General features: G+C 58.0%; 3 protein-coding genes across 13 annotated transcripts; 1 reads left to right on the forward strand and 2 right to left on the reverse strand.

Moving 5' to 3' along the window:
• EXOC7 (exocyst complex component 7) lies at positions 1-19,899 on the forward strand. Of its 11 annotated transcripts, none has more exons than XR_009595633.1 (21): positions 1-126; positions 314-379; positions 1,503-1,687; positions 1,876-1,981; positions 4,008-4,230; positions 6,446-6,613; positions 9,436-9,528; positions 10,436-10,504; positions 11,470-11,615; positions 11,842-11,994; positions 12,216-12,314; positions 12,676-12,738; positions 12,994-13,060; positions 14,562-14,627; positions 14,920-15,040; positions 15,258-15,353; positions 16,105-16,168; positions 16,359-16,400; positions 16,501-16,634; positions 16,882-17,043; positions 18,079-19,899. XR_009595633.1 is itself a non-coding variant. In XM_060395836.1 (21 exons), exons 1-21 carry the CDS (start codon positions 67-69, stop codon positions 16,982-16,984), a joined length of 2,163 nt encoding a protein of 720 aa, XP_060251819.1. In that variant the 5' UTR covers positions 1-66; the 3' UTR covers positions 16,985-17,055. The 11 variants fall into 11 exon arrangements, 7 of the variants coding, with proteins under 7 accessions (XP_060251819.1, XP_027829907.1, XP_060251820.1 ...); XR_009595632.1 differs by lacking the exon at positions 18,079-19,899 and adding an exon at positions 17,166-17,811; XM_060395836.1 differs by lacking the exon at positions 18,079-19,899 and adding an exon at positions 13,790-13,828 and having other exon boundaries at positions 16,882-17,055.
• On the reverse strand, positions 17,803-21,706 carry ZACN (zinc activated ion channel). The gene is made up of 9 exons (XM_004013114.6): positions 21,438-21,706; positions 21,235-21,359; positions 21,050-21,094; positions 20,799-20,905; positions 20,390-20,559; positions 19,476-19,600; positions 19,155-19,362; positions 18,826-18,990; positions 17,803-18,193 (listed from the first exon to the last, which is right to left on the reverse strand). The coding sequence occupies exons 1-9, from the start codon at positions 21,529-21,531 to the stop codon at positions 18,003-18,005; spliced, it is 1,230 nt and encodes a 409-aa protein (XP_004013163.2). The 5' UTR covers positions 21,532-21,706; the 3' UTR covers positions 17,803-18,002.
• A 1,011-nt stretch (positions 21,707-22,717) lies between these two features.
• Positions 22,718-25,415, reverse strand: GALR2 (galanin receptor 2). The gene is made up of 2 exons (XM_027975405.3): positions 24,927-25,415; positions 22,718-23,610 (listed from the first exon to the last, which is right to left on the reverse strand). Exons 1-2 carry the CDS (start codon positions 25,292-25,294, stop codon positions 22,815-22,817), a joined length of 1,164 nt encoding a protein of 387 aa, XP_027831206.1. The 5' UTR covers positions 25,295-25,415; the 3' UTR covers positions 22,718-22,814.
• Positions 25,416-26,053: the final 638 nt, after the last annotated feature.

Below are 26,053 nucleotides of genomic sequence, written 5' to 3' on the forward strand. Positions count from 1 at the left end.
GAAGCCAGACGCTGGGCTGTGGGAGCCGCTCGGCTGTGGGAGCCGCTCGCAGGGAGGGTCGAAGTCATGATTCCCCCGCAGGAGGCGTCCGCCCGGCGGCGGGAGATCGAGGACAAGCTGAAGCAGGTGGGGCTGGGGAGGCGGGGGAGGAGGTGAGGGAAGGGGCCGAGATCCGGGCCGGGCGTCCACTCAGGGAGGGGAGGTAGCAGGAGTGGAGGGGGCCGGGTACCAGGCAATAGGGTCCGGGCGAGGCTGTGGAGCCGGGATGCGGTGGTCTCTGGCTTCTGCTGATGTCCTCCCCTCCCCCTCGCAGGAGGAGGAGACGCTGTCCTTCATCCGAGACAGCCTGGAGAAGAGCGACCAGCTCACCAAGAACATGGTGAGTAACCCCTCGCTGGGAGGGCCTCCAGACGCTGCGACCCAGGGGTTTGGTACCTAAAGCCTGAGGCTTCTGGCCTGGGTGGTGATGGGTGGTAACGTCTGGGTTTCTCTAGCAACAGTGTTACACTTCTTACACCCTTGCCCGCCACTTCGCTGAGGATGCGGCAGCCTCCCCACATTTCTGCTTTCTGCCTAAGTTCTCCATTCTTCTTTCTCTCCTTCCGCAAACATTTAGTGAGACTGACTTAAGTGGGCTGGGTACTGGCCATGGGTCACCCTTAGTTTAAGTGCGGGTATCACGGGTGGGGTTACCACTTCTGAGATTACTGAGGGCAGGAGACTCAGCCGTCACTCTGGAGAGCTGGAGGGGTAAAATGAATCAGAAATCAGATAGATGCGGGATCTAGCCCTTGCCCCTCCACTTATGTGTGTGTGGCTCCTGACAGGTAACGCTGAGCCTCAGTTACCTCCTCTGCTAAAATAGACGATGCCAATCTCCATTGTAGCTGTGAAGGTCATAGAAGCTAATGCATGGAAATGCCTCTTGCACAGTATCTGGTATACAATAGGTACTCAATAAACATGAACTTCCTTTCTTATTCTGAAAAGAGCCTGGAAAACCCAAACTGAGTAGTAGATAGAAAGGTGGGTATGTATTCAGTAACACAGTCATCAGGTGCTAGTCCTTACTTAATGAGATTTAGCCTTAGAGAGAGGGGGTTTGAAGGTACCAGGAATGCTGGTATAGAGTACCTTGAGGCTACTCTATATGAAAGTAGTTCCTGTTCAGTCTAGGAAAGCATCAGGGAGAACATAAGTTGAGATCTGGCTTTAAAGGGTGGAAGGGAAGCCATCCTGAGGTGATTTTCTGAGAAGTTAATGTAATGGTTGCCTCGCCTTCAAATCAAACTTCAGCCAATTTATTTGGGCCACCTCCGATCTGCCAGGCATGTGGTAGATCCTGGGGATACAGTGGGGAATAAGTATACCCTGTCCCTCTCCTCTTGGAGCCTACTGTCTAGAAAACCAGAGAAAAGGCAGCAAATGCGAAGACCTGGCAAGGGGCAGAAGCAGTGCTGGGACAACCCTGAGGCCTGAGAGCACGGGGCTTCCCCCTGTAGGTGTCTATCCTGTCATCCTTTGAAAGTCGCCTTATGAAGCTGGAGAACTCCATCATCCCCGTGCACAAGCAGACGGAGAACCTGCAGCGGCTGCAGGAGAATGTCGAGAAGACCCTGTCCTGTCTGGACCATGTCATCAGCTACTACCACGTGGCCAGTGACACTGAGAAGATCATCAGAGAGGGGTGAGCTCGGACCAGAGGGTCACATTCCTAACGCCTCTTGGACCAGTAGGCTTTGGAAGCGGGGTAGAATATATATGAGCCTAGAGTCCCCTGTGTTAATTCTGTTCACCATTTCCAAATACCATTCCCTTAGTCCTTCCTATTCATCTTCCATCTGCCCGGGCTAATATGGTTCTTCTCCTTTCCAGGCCTACAGGTAGGCTAGAGGAGTATCTGGGAAGCATGGCCAAGATTCAGAAGGCTGTGGAATATTTCCAGGACAATAGCCCAGACAGCCCAGAGCTCAACAAAGTGGTAAGGGGCCAGCAGAGTGATGTGAGAGGTTGGGAGACACCAATCCCTGTCCGGGTCTCATGAGACACTGAACCAGCTAAAAGATAATATAGTCGAATGAAGAGAAGTATATAGTACCATGCACATACTACAGACATTGAAATGTCTGTTTCAGAAATTACAGGTCTACATTTTGATTGCATTTTAATAATTTAGCTAAATTATAAGTTGTTGTTTAGTTGCTGAGTTGTGTCTGACTCTTTTGTGACCCCATGGACTGTAGTCTGCCAGGCTCCTCCGTCCATGGGATTTCCCAAGCAAGAATACTGGAGTGGGTTGCCATTTCCTTCTCCAGGGGATCTTCTCAACCCAGAGATCTCCTGCATCGGCAGGCAGGTTCTTTACCACTGAGCCAGCAGAGAACACACATTACAAGTTACCTATGAAATACAGATTTAACATTTGATTTTTATAAATGCATGGGTATTTTTTATTGTACTGAAAAATAAATAATATAAAAATTACCATTTCTGACCATCTTTAAGGGAACAGTTCAGTGACATTCACATTGTGTAACCATTGCCACCTGGCTACACAGAAAACTGCAGGATCAGTACACTGTCACACTAGTAACCCAGAGGGGACACACCACTATAACCACTATACTGCAACCCATCAGTGGGCAGCCTAGACTCAGAGATTGGAATGTCAGGGGTTGGAGAACTTTGTTCTTGAGGATCTCTACCAAGTTCAGGTCACAGAGTGAAGAGCTCTGTGCTAGAACTTGGGCGTAGGGGTGGGCTAGAGAAGAAGACAAAAAAATATACAACTCCAGGTTTACCTTAGAGGACTTACTTTTCAAGTAAGCAGAAACACTCCAACTCTTCTATTTTTAAAGCATCTTTATTGAGATATAATTCACATACAATAAAATTTTACCCATCTGAAGTATAAAGCTTAGTAGTTTAGTAATCAGTAATTTAGTAGTTTTGATAATCACCAAGTCATGCAACATCCCTGGAATAAATTTCATGATATACTCATCCCCTGTAAAAAGAGACACATTGGCAGTAACTCTTCTTCCCTCGCCTCCCCCATTCACCCCGCCACTAGTACTCACTCATCTGTCTTCTTTGCACATTTACCTATTCTGGACTTCTGTAAGTGGAGTCACACAGTATGTAACCTTCTGAGTCTAGCTTCTAATTGCCTGTTTACAAGGTTCACCTGTGTGGTAACGCGTGTCAGTGCTTCATTCCATGATAGGGCTGAATTATATTGCATTCTATGGATCTACCACAGTTTGTTTGTCCATCCATCACTTGATCACTCCACTTTTTGGTGGTTATGAGCAGTGTTGCTATGAACACTTGTGTACATACTTTTGTGTGGGCATATATTTTTGATTCTCTTGTCTGCTCTGAATACCTATCACTTCAGATACATGATTTGCAAATATTTCCCTTCATTCTATGGATTGTCTTTTCACTTTTGTTGCGGTGGCGGGGGTGGGGGGCGTGGCGTGGGGGAGTGCTCACAGCATGGCATGCGGGATCTCAATTCCCTGGCCAGGGATTGAGCCCTCACCGCCGTCAGTGAAAGTATGGAGTCTTAAGCCTTGGACAGTCCGGGAAGTCCCCCTCTTTTCGCTTTTTTGATGGCATCGTTTTCAGCACATAAGTTTTTGACATCCAGTTTGTTTTTTTTCTTTTGCTTTTCTAACAAGGGTTTCTAACAAACCCTTTTCTAACAAGAACACAAATTAATGGTGGAATGAAAAAATAATCAGCTGATACCTGTAAGCACCTACTTCTTGTAAAACTGTGGGTTCACCTGCAAGCATACATTTTAAGAGAACACAAGGGAAAGAAATAATAAAGGAAGGCTTCCGAGCATTTCTTCTATGGGAAAAAGGAAGTGAAGGCAGAGGAGGGCTGAGACCCAGAAGCAGGAAGGGAAAGGAAGGGTATGGGGAGGCAAGGGCCAGCTGAGTACTGAAGCAGCTGCGGACCCTCATCTTTCTCCCCGCCCTCCCTCCGTCCGGTAGAAGCTGCTGTTTGAGCGGGGGAAGGAGTCACTGGAGTCCGAGTTCCGCAGCCTGATGACCCGGCACAGCAAGGTGGTGTCCCCAGTGCTCATCCTGGATCTGATTGGTGGTGAGGACGACCCGGAGCTCCAGGAGGAGGTGCCCCTGGAGCACCTGCCTGAGAGCGTGCTGCACGATGTGGTCCGCATCTCCCGCTGGTTGGTGGAATACGGCCGCAACCAAGGTGAGGCGGCCCGGGCGCTGGCAGCAGGCCAGAGGAGTGGGCCTCCCCTTCGTTTCCTTAATCCACTTGCATGTCTTTGATAAGGAGTTTAGTTGGAGACACCGTGAGCCATAAATCCTGAGCGTGTGTGTCAAATTGTGAATCTAGCAAACCCATGCGTTTCTTTATATACCTTCCTTTCCAGTGTCTTTCCGTCCCCCCCCCCCCAATTAATTCTAAAAATTTCAAATGGTGAAAGGTTTAGGTGAAAAACAGAAGTTCACTTCCCTGCTTCCCTGACGCCTACAGCGTAGCCCAAAGATGAGTACTGTTAAGGTTATTTACAGCCTTCCAAAAACATCTTTATGTGTGTGTGAGAGAGAGAGAGAGAGAGTGAATATGTGCGTTATCTCGCCCTCATTCCCAGGTGGAAGGACAATTGTCCTCTCTGACAATTGTTTTCTGGTTTTTGCTTTTAACTTAGTGACATGCCTTGAGAGCATTCCATATCAGTACATGTATGTCTGCTTCATTCTGTTTGACAGCTGCATAATATTCTGTGGTGTGTTGGTCCCATCATTTCTTTGGCCTGTCCCAGGATTTAAAAAAAACAAAAAAACAAAAAAAACAACTCCTGAGTTTAGCAAAAAATTTTTAAAAACTAATGAAAATTCAATTTTAAGCTACTTAGTCCTCCACATTCTTCTTCCCTTCGGCAGTGTGGACACGCGCCAAGCTGCCAGTGTGCCTTATCACTGTCCCCCTCCTTCTCGAGGACTGTGTGGTGCTGGGTCTCAGGGCTGCCTGTACCAACCACACAGGCTTGTCTGTGGCTCACGAACTGCACTCTGGGAGCTGAGGGGTTGGCAGGAGTGATCCAGGGCCTCCCTTGGGATAAGGGAGGCCAGGGGATGCCTCTAGACCCCTCTGCCTCCTTCAGCCAGAACCTCTGTGCTTTGGTCCATTTTGCGTGTTTGGAGCTGCTGAAATGTACCGTGGCATCTGTATCTTTTTTCCTCACTCATTTGAACTTTTTTGTTTTCTAATTTTCCAGTGTTGATAAAGTGCTGGAGTGAACATGCTTGTACTGCTTGCTCTTCTTATTTAGGAAGTCCTTTGGGATATTTTCTCAAAGGTGCAGTTATCAGGTAGAGCTGTCTGAACAGATCTGTAACCTTGCTCTCTTACACTCCTCTCCAGGCAGATGGGGCCGGTGGACTGACCCGTCGACAATCCTCCGGCTGTTTGTTCTTCCTTAACTTCGTTTATCCTAGCTATTTGACCGGGATATCACGATCCTCTAATTTTTAAAAAACTTTCACTTCATTCACAGCTAAAGAATGGTCTATTTTTCTTCATTTACTGACATTTATTGTCTCTTTGCTGCCTATGCATTGCTCACATCCTTTGCATGCTCAGTCGCTGAAGTCATGTAGGACTCTCTGCAACCCCCTGGACTTTACCTCACCAGGCTCCTCTATCCATGGGATTATCTAGGCAAGAATACTGAAGTAGGTTGCCATTTCCTCCTCCAGGGAGAAGGACTTCCTGACTCAGGGATCGAACCCGGGTCTCCCGCATTGCAGGCAGATTCTCTACTGACCAAGCCACCAGGGAAGTCCAAGAATACTAGAGTGGGTAGCCTGTCCCTTCTCCAGGGGATCTTCCTGACCCAGAAACCACAGCTTTTGACCTCTTACCAAGTTGAAGCTGGGTGTTAACTTTGTATTTTTCTTTTAATCTAAAAAAAACCCCAGGAATTCCCTAGTGGTCCCGTGGTTAGGACTCTGCTTTCAGTTCCAGGGGCCTGCGTTCAGTCCCTGGTCTGGGAACTAAGATCCCACAAGCCTCGGGGTGTGGCCAAAAATAAACAAAGTAAAAAAAGCCTTCCTTTCAAAGGGAGCTCTCTGGTGGTCCAGTGGTTAGGATTCTGCTTCCACTGTAGGGAGCACGGATTCGATCCTTGGTCGGGGAACCAAGAACCACATGCTGTGTGGCACAGAAAAAAAAAAAAACAACAAAAAACTCACAACTAACTGTTGGTTCTGTTGGGGGGTAGTTTCTCTCATAAGACTTTGCTTAATTTGGGACGAGGCCGCACTGGGGGCTGCTAGGAAGAGGTTCGCAGGTAGCAATAGCAGGTACCCACTGCTGCCCTGAGGAGCTGTGTCTGGAAGGGAGAGGGAGGCTCCCGGGCCAGGGCCAGGGACCTCAGCTGTTGCCCGTCTCCCCTCAGATTTCATGAACGTCTACTACCAGATCCGCTCCAGCCAGCTGGATCGCTCCATCAAAGGCCTGAAGGAGCATTTCCGGAAGAGCAGCTCTTCCTCTGGGGTCCCCTACTCCCCTGCCATCCCCAACAAGAGGAAAGACACACCCACCAAGAAGCCGGTCAAGCGGCCAGGTGAGCACCCCCCCACCGGCCCACCTCGGAACCATCCCGAGGGCCACCTGGGACCTGGGTTGCCCAGGCCCACCCTGGGGTGAGCAGCGTCAGCCCCTTTAGAGCTTGTCCTCACAGTACCCCTGACCAAGGTACACGGGACAGAAAGCAGGTGTCTGCCCACCCAGCAAGGCCTGGTCCAGTGAGCTCCTTTCTCGCGAGTCTGGGGGCTGTATAAGGATCCTTGGAGCAGTGGGTCACAGGCCTGGAGAGGTGAGGTGACGGGTGCAGGGGCAGCCACTCGCTGGGCGCCCTTGGCCTGTCTCCGTCGTCTTGTGTAAAGGCCAGGCCTGCTGCCGCCACCAAAACTGTGGAATGGGACAGGGGCAGGCGCGGTGGCCTTCACCTTCCAGGAAGCCCAGGCTGCTTGACCTGATGCATAGTTAAGAAGTAGAGAGGGGAGAGTGCTCTTTCACAGTCCATCCATCCAGAAAGAAAAAAAAAATCTCAGGCCATCCTCGCCGAAGGACACAGTCGGGCTTTTGGGTTCCACTCGAAGCTTGTGTCTGGCCATGGGGACTCGGGGGAGGGTTGTTGAGGGGGGAGAGGCCTGGGCTGCAGGTGTCCTGGGCGAACAGCTCACTGTCTGGCCTTCTTCCCGTCATCGTGTGCCCCGTGGTCTGTGCTCCGGATAAACAGTGTTCCCGCGTGCCATCTTCCGCTTGGCAAGCCTAGCTGTGTCTAGCCACTGAGAGGTGTTGCCCTTGAGAGGCTGGGGTCTTCCGGGGTGAGGGACCACTGCAGACCCCAGGGAGAGAGAGAGAGCACGTGAGGCCAGGGGCTGTTCCCGCCTCAGCCCACCTGGTCCAGCTGCTGTTGCCTCATGTGCCCAGAGGCACCGGTGGGACCGTCCTTCGTGACAGCGCTTTCCTTCCCTGCCCCTCAGGGAGCAGGGTTGCCTGTTCACAGTTGCCCTGAAAACCCGCTGCTCCTCAGGCCTTGGTTCAGGATTTGGAGACACGGCAGAGCAGAGGCTGCCCGCAGGCAGGGCACCAGTGGGCAGGGCGGGAGGGAAGCCAGGGGCCCTTCCCCCCACCAGTGTGGATGTCCTGGCCACCCCCCCGGGAGAACTGGCCGCAAACAGGGACTCTAGTAAGGCTGCCTGCATGGCCACAGCCGCCTGCCACACGGGCCTTTCCGTCTCTGCGCCTTAGCTCAGTGAGGCTGTGGGGCTTCTTGGGCCTCGGCAGGCCTGCGCTCTCCTCCCCTCTGTCTCTTCTCCGACGGGCACCCCAGGACCCAGACTGCATCCAGGAGCACTGCTGGCCCTGCAGGGGAGCCGGGGTCTGACCTCGGTGCTCCTGCTGGACCTAAAGCAGCCTTGACTTCGAGCCTGCCAAAAGGACGGCTGTAACTGTGAGGGTCCCTTTGGTTTCTGTGGGGTTTCAAGAGTTGTCAGAAGCTTGGGTTGGGAGGGGCTCAGAACTGATGTCAGAAACTAGGGAGACAGGACCCCAGGATGTGATTCCCAGCTCTTGAGCGAAGCTGGGCGGTGCGGTGGGTAATGAAACACTGACCCTGGCATCATCCGAGGTAGTTGGGCACTTGATGGGCTTGGTGGCTGCCAGATCAATGTCCCCAGCCCACATCCACGTGGACGTGCTGGTGAGGCTCCTGAAGGCTGCGTGGGCCCATCTGCTCCCGCTTGTCCGTGCGGCAGGAAACCGATTCACTCATTAGTGGGGCCGCTCGCTGAAGAACATGGCGAGACAGATGCTGAACCGGAGCCCTGAATTCGGCTGTTAGTAGCTAATTGTGGTTGGTGCGCACAGAGAGAAATGTCCTGCCTCCCCCAGCCTTTTGGGGAGCTGCCAGGACCCAAAGCAGCCTCCCTGTGTTCAGAGATGCTGGGGAGGGCACCCAGGAGTCCCCAGGGGAGAGGGACCCGAGTTACCCTCACGGTGCCTGCCCTGCCCCCTGCTTTGTTAACGAGGCAGCTGCACACGTCTGTTTTGAGTGCTGTTTTATTTCCCCCACGTGTTCTGCCCTGAGCTCTCTCGCTCCCGTAGAGGTAGCTGACTTGAGAGGCTGTGGGCACTGCGGCGTTGTCATTGTTCTCACGTGTGATACTAACTGTTGGTTTTTTCCCCCCATGCCAAGAGCATGCCCCCTTTCCTGTGGCCCTCCCGCTCCAGCTCTCTGTGTGGTGGCCTCTGTTAACTTCTCCTCGGCTTTTGAGTCATTCCCAAGAGCTCTGATGGTTCGGGTCCCTGCCCTGGTGTGTGGGCCACTCTGCCTCTGGATCTCCAAGCCTCCCACTGCTGTCCCTGGAAGCCCAGGCCCATTTCGCCACCTCCTGGGTCTCCTGCTTTTGGTGGGCTGCTGCTTGGCCGCTTCTGGCACTGAGCGTGCCCGGAGAGCTTCCCAGAGAGCTCGGCCTGCCCTTGGGAGAGGACCTGAGGGCCTCGAGGTGTCCCCTGGATCACCCTTTCTGGGCTCTAGAGCTCCATGACTTGCTCCTCTGTCCCAGGGCCTATGATCTAAGTGCCACTCAGTACTGTTGTTTTCTTTGTTAATTTTTGGTTCTCCTGGTGGATCTTTGCCCATCTCATCTCCTTCACCCACTGCACTTCCTCAAATGAACTCAGACCCAGAACATGAGGGTCACTGGCAGAACCAGGAGTCTCCTGAAAGAATAAAATGGCTCCATTCCTCTGTCCGGGCGTGCTCACTGCTGGGGGTGGGCGCGGGCCTGGGGGAGAGGGGCCGGTGGAGGGCTGCTGCTGTTTTCTCACTCATTTCCTAGGTCTTCTTGTCTCCTCTCTGTGTGGCTCTGGTGACAGGGACGATCCGTAAGGCTCAGAACCTTCTGAAACAATATTCCCAGCATGGTCTAGATGGGAAAAAGGGGGGCTCTAACCTCATTCCTCTGGAAGGTAATCACCCCGTGTTCCTCTCCAGTTCCCTCCTCCTCCACTGTGTGTCCACTCCCATGGCAGGGCAGAGCCTCCACCTCCCAGACGGCCTCTGGCATAAGCCTGAGAGGGGCAGGGGGCGGGGGGTGGGGTGGGAACTGAGGTCCCTGGGGTCACTGAGCCCCGCTGGCTGGCTCAGGGGCAGCCTTTGTGGTCTTGGCCTAGTCCTGTCTGACTGACGGCGGCTCTGCCCCCCGGGAGGCTTCCTGCCCCCTCCCCATCCTGTCTCTGTCCTTCTTGTCTCCCGTTTGAACTCGGAGAAAGTTCTCTGTCACGGGTAGCCCTTTCACGCTCAGACCAGCAGTGGCAGGACCAAGCTGGCTGCCCCCCGCCACCCCCCACCTTCAGAAAGGGGAGCGTGTGCCGTGGGAGACGGGCAGCCTATGTCCCCCCTGTCTCCCATCAGAGGAGGGACAGCCCTGCCCCAGTGGACCAGATCCGCCTTCAAAAGAATGTCCCTGGGGCACAAAAGGAGCCTGTCCCCATTCATTGGGCAGTGACATTTCTCTAACTGGATCTCTCCCCAATACGGTGAGACTCAGCCCCTGGGGCTGAACATCAGACCTTCCGCAGCTGCCGGAAACTCTTCAGAAACCCTCTGTGGTCCTCACAGCTTTCTCAGCCTCCGGGTTTGGGGAAACTGGCTCCCAAGGGTGGTCCAGGCACTGCAAGTCAGGCTTGAAACGGCTGTTCCTGAGGTGGTCTGAGGCAGAGGAGGGGCTCAGAGCCCTCTCCAGTGCCCCCACACACACCCCATCTCATATCCGCCCGGAGACTGAGGGCTTCTTCTCAGCGCCCCCCGACCCAAGAGGCAGCCACCCCGCCCCTGGATAAACGCTGCTTGTGTTTGCGGCCAACGTCTCGCTAGGTCACGAGCATGATTTCCGAGTTAAGCACCTGTCCGAGGCCCTGAACGACAAGGCCGGGCCGCTGGCCGGTGAGTACTGCAGCCCAGCCCGCGGGCCGCCACTGCCGCACTCCCGGCCACCCCTCGGAGGGCCCGCTCCCGCCGCCCAGCCGGCCTCCGCTCCGAGGACGAGCCAGGCCTACTCGCCTCTCTCTCTCCCCGGCCTCCTTCTCTCTCTCTCTCGGGCACTAGGTCTCCCTGCCTCTCTCCAGACGGGAGTGCAGGCTGGGCTCTCGGGGCCTGGGCCGAGGGCAGAAGCTGCAGGCGGCCCCTTGGAGGGTAGGGAGCGCCCGCACCTGACTCCAGCAGCAGGCTCTGACCCCCTCAGAGCCCGTCCCTTGGCATGTAGCATCCAGTTGCCTGCGGACACCACTGCCTCAGCCTCTAGTACCGGGAGGGACCCCCTGCTCCTCCTGGGGCAGCTGACAACCAAGCAATCCTCCCTGTCTGGGGCTCACGTGGCCTGCTCTTCAACTTTAATCCCATGTCAGCTAGCCTCATAAACCAGAGCCCACTGCCTTTTTATACATTCCAGGCCTGGCCAGGCCGGTGTCTGCCTTTAGAGGCCCAGCATCTTCTGAGATGGCGCCAACCTCCTTGGGGTGGACATTGCCTCTTGCCCATCCCTGGGTGTCGTCTTCCCAGTACAGTTCAGAATCCCCTGTCTGGGGTCAGACGTGTCTTCTCCGGGAAGTAGACTGAGGGGTCTTCTTGTCCTTGAATCCTCCCCCACACCTCCCACACCTGACGCTCTGGGATAGTAATACTGCCCACAGCAGAGCTGAAAATGAAGCTCAGACCAAGGCTGGACTCAGCCCCATTTTTCCCTCCTCAAACCCTGGCAGCTCTGCTGGAGTCCTCTCAGCTTTCTGCCAGCAGTCTTCCTCCCATCTGCTGCCAATCTGGCCAGGAGCTGGAGAGATTCACGGCCCCCACCCCAGCAGGGAGAGGGGCTACCCCAGACCAGTAGCTCAGGGGCCCTGCTGTCCCCCCAGGGAGAGATGACATGCTGGACGTGGAAACCGATGCCTACATTCACTGCGCCAGTGCCTTTGTCAAGCTGGCCCAGAGCGAGTACCAGCTGCTGACGGACGTCATCCCTGAGCACCATCAGAAAAAGACCTTCGACTCTTTGATACAGGTCTGGCCCCGCCCCGCCCCAAGTGAGAGCTATCCCTGCAGAAGCTTGAGTCTGGGCCAGGTTCCTAGCCCTTAACTCCAGCCACTGCCTCCACCCCGATCCTGGGGCCTCTGAACTGGGTGATCAGAGGCACACACCTCCTCACACCCTTCCAGGTCCCCTCACTGGCCATGGGAGCCGGCTGGCTGCCCCTCCCCTGAGCCCTCCCCCTGCCCCGCTCTCTCAGGACGCCCTGGACGGGCTCATGCTAGAAGGCGAGAACATTGTGGTGGCCGCCCGCAAGGCCATCATCCGCCACGACTTCTCAGCCGTGCTCACTGTCTTCCCCATCTTGCGGCACCTCAAGCAGACCAAGCCTGAGTTTGACCAGGTGCTCCAGGTACGTGGGGGTGGGGGGGGCCCTTGGGGATGCTGCCTAGCAGGGCCTCCCAGGAGAACTGCATTCTCTGCTCAGAGTGGTGGGCAGCGGCAGCTTCCTCAGGGCCCTGGGTGGGTGGAGGCACTCTCAGGGGAATGAGGAGAAGAGACAGTCCCCGGGGCGGGGGGCTGGGAAGGAGCAGGGCTCCGGAGCCCTGTGCAGCCCTGTGGCTACATCCTCAGGGCACAGCCGCCAGCACCAAGAACAAGCTGCCCAGCCTCATCACTTCCATGGAGACTGTGGGAGCCAAAGCGCTGGAGGACTTTGCCGACAACATCAAGGTGCCCTTCCTCTGTTCACGCCACCCAGGCCGGCAGGCGGGGCTGCAGGCAGGGCCACCTGCGACCGGCCTCAGGAACTCCTGAGAGCAGGCCTCCAAGTGGGTTGGGCCTGCCCTGCAGGGAAGCCAGCCAGCCGTGCTGCTGGTCTCCTGTCAGTACCCACGGGCCTCCCTTTCTTTCCCAGAGGCCCCCACTTGAGGCATCAAGCTCCTTTAGGTCCCTCTTGCTCGTTTTTTGTGCCGGATGGGGTGTCCTGACACTTGTCTGCCAGGAGGTGGTGCTGTGGGCCCACAGACGGGTGCAAGGTTGGCTGGGGCCTCCTTAGGAGCTGTTTCAGGGACTCAGGCTGTCTGTCCCACAGAACGACCCCGACAAGGAATACAACATGCCCAAGGATGGCACCGTGCACGAGCTCACGAGCAACGTAGGTGCTGCTGGGGACTCCTGGGGCGGGCGGGGGGCGCAGGTGGCAGGATGGGCTGGAGGCGCTAAGTGCCCTCTGCAGACGGGGCCTTTCCCTGGAGGCCAGACCCACAGGGTGAAGCAGCAAGTTTGCTCCCACCCGTTTCGCCTGCCCTCACCTGTCTGGAACGGTCAGAGGGGCTGCATTGTGGGGGCTGATCCAGCCTTTGGGTCCTGCCCTTAACCTTCTTCTTGGCCCCGTTTTCTCCCCACACAGGCCATCCTCTTCCTGCAGCAGCTCCTGGACTTCCAGGAGACGGCAGGTGCCATGCTGGCCTCCCAAGGTACTTGACACCTCCCAGTGGGGCCCCCCACCCCATTCCTCCCTCCAGGCTAGAGACATGGGGTTAGCCCCTCCCCAGGGGGCACCCTCCTCTCTGGGTGAGGAGATTCCCCCCACCCTGGGTGGGTGGAAAGGAGTCGTGGCCTGTGACGGGACCTCCCTCAAGCCTCTTGGACCATCAGACCCAGCATCAGGAGAGCAGGGTCTGACCACCTGCCCCGGCCTCCGTCCCCCCGGCTCCCTCCACCGTCCTCGCCCTGGAGCGCGGACCCCACTTGTCTGAAAGTGTCTTTCGTGCCCCGCTCCCGCCTCCTCCTGCACTTCCCCACCTCCTCTTGTGTTGCCTGTCCTCCTACTTGGTCTCACACTGCTGACCCATTGAGCGGGCTCGGCTGGCATCTCAGGGCCAGCCTGGTGTCTTCCCGTGACTGGGGCTGGGAAGTCAGCACGTGGGGAGGCGTGTGCTGAGACCCAGCCCTGGGCCTCCCCTGTACCCCGCATCCTGGGGGCAGCCTCTGGCCTGTCGTTCTCCTGATGTCCACTTTCCAGTGTGTCCCTGGCCTGCGGGGGTCCAGCCTGGGCTTTCCTGCTGTCTGTGTCCCGGTGTCGAGGGGCGTGGGCTGCTTGGCTCGGGTGTGGCGGCCGTCTCTAACCTGTTTTGCACTTTGCATCTTTCTCCCTCCTTTGTCTCCCCCCTTCCCCTCTGTGCGCACTGCCTCTCACTGCGTAGTTCTTGGGGACACATACAATATTCCTTTAGACCCCCGAGGTAAGCAGCAGGGCTCGGCAGCCCCATCCTACCCCTCTGAAGCCCCGTGGGTGAGGTTCCCTGGGGACAGAGGCCCCTGGACAGGCTCAGGGCCCCAGTCCGAGCAGGGTCAGAGGGGCACGGGTTCCTTCAGGGTGCTCCTGACCCCCTCAGCTCTCTGACCACCAGTTTCTGTCCCTGGGCTTCTGCAGACAGCATCCTGCTGTGCCCAGCACCCTGACTACACCCTTTGGGCAGGTCCAGCACCTCCCTGTCCCCTTCCTCCCCTGTCCACTCCCCACCCCCCTGGCCTTCTGCTCTGTGTGGGCAGGACACCTCTGGTCTGGTAGAGGAGGTTATGGGTAGTGGGGGAGAAGGTGGAGAGGCCATCAGGGGCCTATTCTAAAACTCTGCTGCTAACAAATGGGATATGTGGGTCTTGTAGGTACCACCCAGCTTGGGTGGGGGGAAGGGGCTGTCCCCACGCCCATCCTGCCCGTCTTCCTCCTGGTCCTTGGGGGCCAGCTCATTAACCCTACCACCCAGGACCATGGAGGGGCCTCCCCGGATTCCAGAAGAGTCCCAGGAAGCGCTCCCCTCAGCTGGAAGGGAGCCCCGTAGCTCAGGACATACCCAGCTCTGACTAAGGAAGGCTCCTCCCAGGGTTTCCCCAGCTGTTCCCCTGGCCAAGGGGAGACCAGAGAGGGTCTCGGCTGCTACCACCGCCGCGGTAACAGGACTTCTCCTCTCGCAGAGACCAGCTCCTCCGCCACCAGCTACAGCTCCGAGTTCAGCAGGCGTCTGCTGAGCACGTACATCTGTAAGTGGCCCCTGCCAGCCAGCAGCCCTGGTGCCTGGCCTCCCTGCCTTTTCCCTTCCTTCTCCTCTCTGTGTGCTCCTGCTAGTCCTGGGCCCGCTTCTGAGGGACCCCACCCTGCCCCGACCTTTAGAATTGCAACCTGATCTCTGGTTGGGGGATTGTGGGCGCTGGGCCAAGGACTGCTGAGTCTGGTGGGGTCTTGGGTCCAGGAGGGACAAGGAGCAACGAGTGGGAGTTGGTTTGCGGATCAGACTGCCGTGGTTGGTAGGTAACCACGTCCTTCCCTGTGCAGGTAAAGTCCTAGGCAACCTGCAGTTGAACCTGCTGAGCAAATCCAAGGTGTATGAGGACCCGGCTCTGAGCGCCATCTTCCTGCACAACAACTACAACTACATCCTCAAGGCCCTGGAGAAGTAAGTGGCCGCGGGGGCTGCTCTGGGGCTCACCTGCCTCTGCCCGGCCTCCTGGGGATGGCCATGCCCCCTGGTGTCCCGGTGGAGAGGGCACCCCTTCACCCTAGGCGGGCCCAGGACCCAGGGAGGTGGGAGGCAGGCCCCGTCGAGGTTGCTGCGAAGGCCAGCAGCCTGTGGGACCTCCTCTCTCTCCTCCCGCCCCCCGCTCCCACCCCAGGTCCGAGCTGATCCAGCTGGTGGCCGTGACCCAGAAGACTGCCGAGCGCTCCTACCGGGAGCACATCGAGCAGCAGATCCAGACCTACCAGCGCAGGTGGGGAGCCCCCCACCTCGACCTGCATACCCACCACTCACGCTTCCTTCCCAGAGCCTGGGGACGCTGGGCGGGGTCAGTGGTGGGGAACTGCTGCCCAGTGGACCCCAATCCTCTGCTTTTTAATCACATTTGTTGGGGGTGGGAGGCCCCCTCCCACTTGCTACTCCTTGGCAGGGAAGGGGCACTTTGCCAGTCTGTTCAAGGGTAGTCTGCCAAGGGTGACAGCTAAGAATGGTTGACTGTCAGAGATGTGGGTAACTTTTTGGCCGAGCAAAGAGCAAGGTCGCAAGGGCCCTTGAACTTGGCCGAGCCTCGCCCTCCGGACCTGTCTCTGGTCCTCTCCTCCTGTTTCTTAGTTCGTGTGTCTCTCTCCCTTCGGGTGTTTCTTCCCCGTGGCTGTATCTCCCTCTTCCTTCTTGTTTATCTGCTCCTCCTTTCTCATCTGCTTCTCCATCTAAATTGGCTGTGATGCTGACATGAACTGCAGTCGGCAGTGCTTAATCAATCTATTGAGTGCTCTGTTTCCTGTCCTTAATTTTAAAAGCGAGCAGCTTGAACATTTTTATTCCCAAGGGGGGAGAAAAAAAATCTCAGCTGTGTTTTGCTCAGTTTTGACCCAAACCGATCCCTGCCCTCACCACCTACCCCAGTAGATGAAGAGATTTTTGAAAAAACAAAACCCCAGGAAAGGGAGCAGGGGCCTGAGGCTGTCCCTTTTCTGCCCTGTGTTTCCCTCCCTGCCTCGCAGTTGGTTAAAGGTGACTGACTACATTGCCGAGAAGAATCTACCTGTGGTCCAGCCTGGAGTCAAGGTGAGCTGAAGGGGAGGGGAGGGATGGCTAGTGGATATGGTGCTCTATGTTGTCTCTCTGGGAAAAAAAGTAAACAACCAGGATGAGAAAGCAAGGATGCCTGTGGCCCCGGGGGCAGAAGGGAAGGAGCCAGGGGCAGGGCGCCTCTGCTCTGAGCTCCACTTTGTCTGCTATCTCCCCCGGCCCCCAGCTTCGGGACAAGGAGCGGCAGATGATCAAGGAGCGTTTTAAGGTAAATCAGGATCTTCTCCCCTCCATCGATTGATGTGTAGCAACACAGACCCAAACATTTGTCCCTGGATCACTGCTATTTCCCCCTGTTTGGTGGCCAGGGCTTCAACGATGGCCTTGAGGAGTTGTGCAAGATCCAGAAGGCCTGGGCTATTCCCGACACAGAGCAGAGGGACAAGATCCGCCAAGCTCAGAAAAGCATCGTTAAGGAGACCTACGGGGCCTTTCTAAACAGGTGAGCCCTTCATCTCTGCCTTCCCAGCCCCACGCTTCCCTCTGCCCCAACTCAAAGACCTCTGGGCTCTTTTCTTTGAGAAAACGTGGAGAGAGGGGGTGGGTTCAGGTGGCAGACCCAGCACCTATGGCTTTGGTGTGGGGCCAGACCAAAACACGACTCGGGGCACACCGTCAGGAGGGCCTTAGGCTGAGGCAGGGCTAGGGGCGGGCTCAGCCTGCACCCCCTGACCTTAGCACCTGGGCAGGTATGGCAGCGTGCCCTTCACCAAGAACCCGGAGAAGTACATCAAGTACCGCGTGGAGCAGGTGGGGGACATGATCGATCGCCTCTTTGACACCTCGGCCTGAGCTGCCACTGCCCCTGCCTGGCTCTGCCAGAGCAGCTGTGTTACTGGACAGATAAACAGGTGTGGACTTGCCTCTGGGCCGGGTGAGTGTGGCATCCTTTGCGACAGGGGCATTGCTCTGCCACCCAGCCAGGAGCCCTGCCCCCGAGTCATTGAGTCCTGGTCTGCCCTTCCTCTCGCAGCCCCCATTCCCTACCCAAGCAGCGCTCTCCCAGAGCTTTGGGGTTTGTCACCCTGACCACAGCCTGCAGCAGCCACAGGATGGCTTCAAGATGAGAAGGACAGAGAAGGGAGACAGAGGTCTGTGCCTACAGCTGCCTTGCGGGACGGGAGGAGGAGTGCTGAGTAGCCCTGCCTCCAGGCCAGCTCGGAACTGGTGTGGTGAATGCCCTTCAGCCCAGGCCTGAGGTTCAGGCTCAGGGGAGCAGGCCATACTGCAGCCCCAGGCCCTGCAGAAAAGCAAGGAGGCTGGACTGCTCTCAGACTCAGTGCAGAGAATGCCTGCCCCATTCCCACAGTCCTGCTGCCTGGGGGGTTCTGTCCCCAAGGTGCACCCGGTGGCTGGAGTAGAAGTGCCCTCCCTGCCCTCTGAGCACTCGGCCGGAGCTCACAGGAGGGATCCTAACCGTCCCGGGCCTGTCTCGGGGGCTCCAGTGCTCCTGGCCCGGGGCTAAGCGGCAGCAGTTGCTGAAGGAGCAGTTAGGCAGTGTTTGGGGACTGGGGGACCAGCGGACAGTGGTGAGACAGTCTGAAGCAGAATGGGGCTCAGGGACGTGAGATGGGGCCCCACCTACTCCAACAAAAGTAAACAGCGGAACGTGACAGAGACAGACCCCAGAGGTGCCCTTGCCCTGGGGTGATGTGTTTATTCCACACTCCTTGCTTACGTGCCAACAAGAAGGAGAGCTTGGGGTGGCTGGGGGTCCTCCAGGCTGAGGGAAGAGAGTCCACCTCCCTCCCCGTCCAGAGGCCCCGTCACAGCCCTCGCCCCCCAGGTCTGCAGCCCTGGGCCTTGCCCGTTACAGCCTGTGCTGCCCGCCGTGGGGTGCGGCTGCTCCAGGGGCGGGTTCCGACTTGCATGTCGCCCATATCCAGAGCACAATGAAGATGATCTGGCTACACGCCACCCCTACCACATACACATGGAAGAAGATGTGGTCAGCAGCCTCCGCCCAGCTCCTTCGGGACCCCTTCCGTGCTCCAGGGGCTTCTGTGTGGGCAGGAAGAGCGAAAGAAGACAGATTGCACGCTCTGCGTGTGCACAAGGGTGAGCCCCAGAGGGTGCTAGTCTGCCCCCCTTCATCACATTCACAGCTAAGGAACATTTGGGTCTAGCCCCTTTTAGATCATCGTGAGTTGAAGAAATGCCCCCTGAGAGAGGCTGTGCAAGGCACAGGGTTATCCTGTGCTAAGTCACTTCAGTCGTGTCCGACTCTTTGTGACCCCATGGACTGTAGCCTGCCAGGCTCCTCTGTCCACGGGATTCTCCGGGCAAGAATACTGGAGTGGGTTGCCATACTCTCCTCCAGGGGGTCTTCCCGACCCAGGGATTGAACCCATGTCTCTTAAGTCTCCTGCATTGGCAGACGGGCTCTATATCCCTAGTGCCACCTGGGAAGCCTAGAGAGTCTGAAGTCACTGGGCCTTGGGGAGGCTGATTCTGCTCCCTGCTCCAGACCTGCTGCTTGTGAGCACAGCCATGGTGGAGTCCGGGCAGCAGAGCCGGCCGAGGTGGGTGCAGGAACCTCTAAGGAGCCCGGTGACCTGCAGCCCCAGTCTGCCAGCTCTGCCCCTAGGCCTCCTCCTCCACCCCGCCAGGAAGGGGCCCCAGCCCCTGCCCACCTTCAGGGTTAGGCCCTGGCTTCCCGCGGTTGTGCTGCTCCCCATTCAGCGCTGGAATGGGGCTGTCCTCTGCCCTGAGCTTGCCCCGGGCCAGGAGCCCGGTCAACAGCACAGTCTCGGTGGTGCTGACAAAGAGCAGCAGCAGCAGGATGGTGAAGTAGTAAACTGGAGACGGGGTGGAGAAGAGCGGTCAGGAGCCAGGCCTGGCCTCGCGGGCCCCAGGACCTGAGCAGAGGCACCCTGGCTCTGGTGACAGCAGGCAGAGGCGGAGTGAGACAGGCCCAGCACAGAGCAGCCCGGACCCAGGCCGGGCGAGGGCAGGGCCTTACCTAACAGGGGGTTGCAGGAGGAGGAGCTGGGCAGGGCCTGTATCAGGGAGGAGTGGAAGACGAGGTAGCTCAGAAGCAGGGTCACCTTGTAGGCGATGCGCTCAGTGTGGAGGGGCAGCAGCCCCCCGCACAGGTCAGCCAACAGCAGCGCCTCCCCAGGGACCAGGAGCGTTAAGATGGCCTTTAGCGCTGTGTTCTGCAGGCGCAACTGGAAGGAAGACAGGGTGTTCCAGGGAGTGGGCATAGAAGGGTGAGGTCATGGCCTCTGACTATGCATCCCCAACACCCGCCTCAGCCCTCAGTAGCCACCTCCCAACTCACCGTCACCTGGAAGCAGGGTACCAGGTGCTGGGATGGGATTTCGGTTTTCAGATCCTGAACCACGAACTCCCTCTTGACACTCACAATCTCATTCACTGCGTGGACCTGGAACTCCAGCTCCCTCACTGAAGGGAGAGGGGTGAGAATGGTGAACTCAGAAAGGAATACCCTGTGCCTGCATCTTTCTTGGCAGTAGGGGCAGGGACGGACTGGAGCCCAGGGATGATGGAGCCCTCTGATGGTTGCTGGGGGCAGACTTGGAAGCTGGTCTGTCCAAGGGCTTTCCAAACTGATTTTGCAATACCCCAAGTTTTCTCCACTTAGAAGAAGGGCCATCTCAGATTCATAAAATGAATTTTCATTGTAAAAATAAACGCACTTCGCACCACTTCACAGAGGGGCGGGGGACATGGTCACAAACTCACTCACTGGTATATCATCTCACACCTGAAATACTAGGATTCGTGGGGCGGCAGCTGTGGTATTTCCCAGAGGGGAGGGATGGAAGGGAAGGTGGGACTACTCTGCTGAGTTGAACATCACATGCTGGGTTTGTGGGATAATCAGTGGGTGGCTACACCTTCAGGATGTTTTCAGGAGTGAGGCTGCAGCAGCCTGCGCCTCTGGGCTGGACACAAGTGGGCAGTTCAGCCCTGGCTGTTGGCCCAGAACTGTTGCTCTGGGGGTGAGAGAAGACGACTGGAGGGGCCCACAGCCTACAGCAGGGGAGGACCTGGAGATGTGGCCGCTATTTGAGTAGGACGTACGGAGTGAAAGAAGCGTGCCCAGCTCCCCTAAGCCAGGGGGTGGACGGGTGTGAACACAGGCCTGGTCCCCCAGGTCAGGTGTTTGCTGGGGGCCGGAGGCTTCCCCTCCCCTCTCCCCTCATCCCCCATTTCCTGTCCTGTCAGCACCGGTGTTGCTGAAAGCGAAGAAGGTGAGGTGGCAGTCACTCTGGTCCCTAGGGAAGTGGAAGAGCTCAAAGTCGCAGTTGGTCTCCGTGGTGAGGGCCAGGTAGAACTCGATGTGGCCGTCCCCGTCTACGCGGGCCTGCGGGTTCTTGTCCTGCCAGTTCACCCAGAGGCTGCAGAGGGACAGGCACCCCTCAGAAGGGGGAGGAGGGGGGACCCCAGCATGTTCCCAGCTGCTGTGCACTGCCCTCGAGGTTCTGGAAGCTGGGGCACCATAGTTTACAGGAGTCGTGTCAGTAGTCTGGCGGGGCCACCAGGAGGGGGATATTCAGTAAGAGGACCTCCCAGCTCCAGATGAGTAGAGAAGGCTGCGCCTGGCCTGTGCCAGGAAAACCACCCCCGCCTCACTTACGCCTCCCGAACAGTGAGTCTCGGCATCCAGAGCACGTCCCAGGGCAGCATGATTGGGTTCTGCTGGTGCCCAGTTGAATTCAAGGCCAGGCGTGTGTTCAGCCAGGACTGGGGACACAAGGGTGCTACTAAGGCTCCCACTCTCTGTGTATATGTGCCCCTGGGCTTAGCAGGTTGACAAAGGCCAGTACTTCTGTGCTGGACTCAAGGGGTCTCTCCCCTCCTCAGCCTCCACCCACCATGGATGCTCACCAGCCGAAGCAGCAATGTGGAGGACACCGTGTACCGAAGGATGTCCTGCGGTAGGGGGGGGAACAGTGTGTCACCTCGGGGGTGGGCGCTGTGGCAGGAAGGCCAGAGACCCCCGCGTTCACGAGGCTGAGCCCTGTTCCATCTCCAGCTCAGCGCTTGGGCTCCCGGGCCCTCAGGACACTCACCACGTTAAACACATTGGACACAAACACCTGCACATCCACCACCAGGGGCTTGCTTCCGTTGTTTGGAATCTGGATGGGATCCGGAACCTCCTGGGGTGAGTTGAGATTGGAGAAGGATGGCCAGTCTGAAGGGTGAAGGTCGAGGTCACCCTGTGCCTTGGGACCCAAATCCCAAAGCTCAAGGCCTTATGCTCTCTACCTACCAAATGCCGGCGCGTTAAAGCCCTGCTGCTGAGCCAAAGGCTGAGTGGTTCCAAGCCCGAGGAAGGTGAGATGGAGCAGGAGCCGCAGGACCATCTTGAGAGGCTATGCGGAGGGACTGGATGGAGCAGCAGCGCCTAGGCTACAACCTCTATTTCAGTCACTTCTCTGGGGGACTGGGCAGTCGGTTGGAGGCAGCTGTTGTGTGCAACAATCCTGGAGCCTCAGACTTGGCACACCTGCACCCCAGGTTCCGCAAACACCGAAAGACAAAGCTCAGGACCCAGCCCCGCCCAACTTGCATCTACCCAGGCTTTCAGGCCCCTGCTCCATTTCCACCACCTGGAACCAGTTTTCACATTCAAGACTCGCCAAGCAGACGAGACAAGCATGGGACCCCTGCCTAAACACACACACACCTTTCCCTGACAAGGTCCTTCCAATCTGGGCAGGTCCAACCTGTGTTTCCACAGCAGGCACCTGCTTGGCTAAGCTCCCAAACCCTTACCACAGTGCTCTGTGCCCAGCCATGTGAAGGTGGCACACCCTTGAGGGTTTCCCTGCCTCTCCTCAAACAACTAATTTCATGTCAAAGGCCTTGGCTCAAGGACTCCAGAAGTGGGGCAAACCTGGAACAGCTAGAGGCTCGCTTCTGACCAAAGCCCCTGGGGTCTTTCTGCTCCCCGCAGGATTCTCAGGCTGCCCGAGGCCAGCAGTGCCTTAGAAATACCTCTGTGCACCCTGAAGCAGGACCAATGGCTGTGGGGGTGATTTTCCTAACCTAAGGATAAACCTGCCCTGGAGACCAGATCCCAGACAGCTGCAGGGAGGAAAGGAAACAAGGGCTGAAGGTGGTTAGGCGCTGGTCTGGTTGGTATGACTCCATACAGCCTCAGGGAGCTGGCAACAGGCGAGGACCGGCCACACGCCTGTGCGCAAACGCTAATGGGAACACACACAGTGTCCTGGTCTGCCAAGTGTGTCATCAGCTGACTTACCCAGTATGCTCTGACAGCTTGTGTGCTGCTCACTGGCAGCTGCTGTTTTCTCCATCTACATACACCTGGGGCGTCCTGATGGCCACGTGGAAAGAGCCTTAGGTCCTCACACGCTCCTCAGTATCCATTAGGGATTTCTAGGCGGATTTTAACTCTGCTGCCTTCAGTGCAGGCCCCTCTCTTGTACTCATCCATCCAGAGCTCCCCGGAAAGTCCCAGAGGCTTCTCACCACGGAGCCTGGGGCCCCTGAGACAGGCAGAGACAGTGCGCCACAGCACATGGAATAGTTTGAGCGTTTTATTCACAAATGAAATTCCCTCCACGATCCCGCAACCTCTGACTCCAATCTTTCAACACCCAAGCATACCCCCTAAGTGCCCTCAGGTCAAATTAACTGTCAAGATGCCTTTGGGGGGCCTTTGGGTCCCTCCAGCACAGGTCGGGACGTGGCTGGATGACTGGCTGCGGAGAGGCGCCGGCACAGGGGCAGAGTGCCCGGCGGCCTCGCTCACGTGCGTCAGGTCAGTGGACTCGCGCTCCAGCACGCTGCCGCCATGGGGGCCCCGGGGCGCGACGCACACGCGGCCTGAGGCTCTGCGCGGGGCGCGGCGCAGCAGGCCGGCGCAGATCTCTCGGAAACCCTTGCGGAAGTGCTTGGAGATGAGAGCGTAGACGATGGGGTTGACGCAGGAGTTGGCATAGGAGACCAGGTGCGAGAGGATGCGGAGCGCGTAAGTGGCGCGCGTAAGAGGGAAGCGGCCGAACCACACGCAGAGGATCAGCGCGTGGTGAGGCATCCAGCAGAGGCAGAAGAGCGCGGCCACGATGATGATCATGCGTGTCACCTTACGCTTGGCGCGCCGGGCGCCCGAGCCGGCGGCCGCCGGGTCGACGGCGCGCCAGAGGTAGCGCAAGGTGCGCGCGTAGGTCAGGCCGAGCACCAGGACCGGCAGCAGATAGCTGACGACGAAGGTGCAGAGGTCCATGGCGCGGCGGCGCGGCGCGCTCCACGCCGGGTGGCATACGGTCAGGTTGGCTAACCGGGACTGGCGATAGTAACTCAGGTACGGCCCGGAGAAGAGCAGCGAGAGCCCCCAGACGAGACCGATGGCCGCCATCGCGTTGCGAGGCGTGCGCAGCTCGCGGGAGTGCAGTGGATAGCGGATGGCCAGATACCTGCGGGTCAGGCCAGAAAGCGAGACGTCGGATGAGCCAGCAGGATTCGCGGGAGCCGGGCCGGACCCCTCCACCTCGAGTCCCACACTCACCGTCCAGGAAGTTCTCTAGCGCAGCGTAACGCCGCACAAGCCCCAGAGGGCGACACCGAGCACCCCATCCCATCCCGGACACCCTCAGCTGCGCGCACCCGTGGGGCGGGACTCGGGAGCAGGAAAGGCTACTCATTTGTTCTTTCTGAGACTACGACCACTGTCAGACTCCACCCGGGCTGGCACCCCCAAGATTAAACCGGCTTCGGGGCTCTGGCAGGCTGTGATTACTCACCAGTGATGTTGCCCCCAGAGGTAGGACTCAGGCGCGTTGAGGCTCTAAGAGAGAGCCTGGAGACACCTCAGGCAAGGTACAGAGGGGATTTCTTAGAGCACTCGACGCTAGCCTATCGGAACTGGGTCCCACTAGCCTATCGGAACTGACACACTTAGTGTTCAGTGGAACTGGGGGCGGTGGGGGGGGGTGGCAGGCTTGGTGCATGGGGAATGTGGCTTGCCTCCTTGACCTCCTTGCCTGTCCAGGGAAGGAACGTGAGGGCGGAGGGGGCCAGGGAGGTAGCAGTCAGACCAGGATTCCCGCCCCAGGAATCATCCCGGTGTCCTTCCAAGCTTCAGCATTCAGGGGGACCGTTGGGCCCACTCCTCTCCTGCCCTTGACTCCAGGCCTGTTGGTAGGGTGGGACCAACCTAGGGCCCCTGGGGCGCGCTTGCTTGGAGTTTGGCGTGGGCCTTCACAAAGGACCCAGATTCTGCAGTCAGAGCCAGAGTAAACTGTGCCGAGCAAACTGTGGTTTGGAGGCCAGCGAGGTGGAGGTGCCTGAGCTTGACGAGAGGAGACAGAGCACTGGCTTCAGGCACGGGATTATAGGATAGGCCACTCAGCGAATCGCTTATAAACCCAGTTTGGTCTGTAAACTGGGCACAGCAATCCTTCCTGTCCCAGCCTCCCAAGGGGCCTTGACCCTCAGATGAAACTCAGCATGGGAAAACGCTTCGAACCCGGAAAGGCTTTATCAGACACCGAAGGGCTGAAGAGCTGAGGCCCTGAGTCCCTGAGGAGGCACCTAACAGAGGGACACCAAGGTCTCCCATTCTTCTTCCTCGTTTTCCTCCAACACACCTGCTTGTCTTTCACTCCCTCCTGGTGCCCCTTCCTTCCTAGCCTTCTCTCTCTCCTCTCTGCACATCTCTCCTTGACCCTCAAGTCCAGCCCCCTTCTTCAGCTCCAGCCTGCATTCGCGACCCCCTGGGACGCCAGCTCACCGGTCCAGGGAGACGGCGGCCAGCGTGAAGCTGCTGGCGTGCATGGTGAGGAAGATGAGGAAGTGCACCGCCTTGCAAAGCAGCGATCCGAACACCCAGTCGTCCAGGGTGTAGATGGTGGCTTGGAAGGGCACGCAGCACACGATGAAACACAGGTCGGCCACACCCAGGTTGAGGATGAACAGGTTGGTCGTGCTGACCGCCTGGCCACCACGAAGCAGCACGGCCAGCACCAGTGCGTTGCCTACGGTGCCCACTAGGAAGATGAACGCAAAGAGCGTGGGCACGATGACCGCCTCAGGCTGCCAGCTGCCCCCGCCTCCCGCCTCGCCCGTGTCCTCGGTGTCCAGGCCACCCGAGCCATTCATGGTGTCGCTGCCTCGGGGCTGCCTGGGCTCCGGCAGCCGTCTGGGTCCTGCCGAGCGCGCAGCTCTGGGGGCTCCAGCCGCTGCAGCGCCCGGCGCGACTCGGCGGAGCTGCGAGCGGAGTGATCTCCGTGGCTGGGGCAGGAGAAGGGGGTGCTCGGGGATCAAGGGGAGGAGCGAGCCGCCGAAGGGGGGCTGATCCCGCTGGCGGGCGACCGCGCCGGGGGAAGGGCTGCCCAGGGGCCCCGGCGCGCCCTGTCCAAGGCACAAGCAGCCCACCCCGGGGTCGAGGGCCGAGTGCGTTCCTGCTCCCTGGCCCTCCGGCTTCGTCGGCGCGCTCCAGCCTCAGGCTTCGAGCTGTGCGGAGCTGTGCAACGAACCGACCTCCAGGGCAGACGCCGGAGGGACCGACCGCCGGGACCTGTGGGCGCGCCTCTGTGCTTCTCTGCAGGCTGGCGGGCGCGCCGGACCTTCCGGGGCAGGCTGGGAGGCGTCCTCCAGAGAGTTCCAGGTGCCCCCTAAAGTGTGGAGGTGGGGGTGACGAGGAGTGGGGGCGGATTGGGCGGGGGGCTGCAGTTTTCCCGGCGTGGGGTGCCATTGCCGCGTGCTCCACGCCTCTTCCCGCTTTTAATTCCCAGGAGCATCGCGCCTCACAGGAACCCCAGGGAACAGACGAGGGAAAGGTGGAAGGATTTCGTTCCCTTCTCTCCCGCACTGAGCGTTTCCCACTCCAGTTCAGTCCAGTAAAAGTTGACTGAGCAT

The sequence above is a fragment of the Ovis aries genome, chromosome 11, assembly GCF_016772045.2.
Source record: "Ovis aries strain OAR_USU_Benz2616 breed Rambouillet chromosome 11, ARS-UI_Ramb_v3.0, whole genome shotgun sequence".
In the NCBI taxonomy this organism is placed as follows: Eukaryota; Metazoa; Chordata; class Mammalia; order Artiodactyla; family Bovidae; genus Ovis; species Ovis aries.

Excerpts from the sequence above, each read along its gene's own strand:
- EXOC7 (XM_060395836.1), top strand. The coding sequence starts at position 67 with ATGATTCCCCCGCAGGAGGCGTCCGCCCGGCGGCGGGAGATCGAGGAC. Across the intron at positions 11,616-11,841 it reads CCTTCGACTCTTTGATACAG|GACGCCCTGGACGGGCTCAT; the intron begins GTCTGGCCCCGC and ends CCGCTCTCTCAG. Across the intron at positions 12,739-12,993 it reads TGCACGAGCTCACGAGCAAC|GCCATCCTCTTCCTGCAGCA; the intron begins GTAGGTGCTGCT and ends CTCCCCACACAG.
- ZACN (XM_004013114.6), bottom strand. The coding sequence starts at position 21,531 with ATGGTCCTGCGGCTCCTGCTCCATCTCACCTTCCTCGGGCTTGGAACC. Across the intron at positions 18,991-19,154 it reads CTCCTGCAACCCCCTGTTAG|TTTACTACTTCACCATCCTG; the intron begins GTAAGGCCCTGC and ends CCCCGTCTCCAG. Across the intron at positions 18,194-18,825 it reads GCCAGGGCCTAACCCTGAAG|AAGCCCCTGGAGCACGGAAG; the intron begins GTGGGCAGGGGC and ends CTGCCCACACAG.
- GALR2 (XM_027975405.3), bottom strand. The coding sequence starts at position 25,294 with ATGAATGGCTCGGGTGGCCTGGACACCGAGGACACGGGCGAGGCGGGA. Across the intron at positions 23,611-24,926 it reads GCCGCCGTCTCCCTGGACCG|GTATCTGGCCATCCGCTATC; the intron begins GTGAGCTGGCGT and ends CCTGACCCGCAG.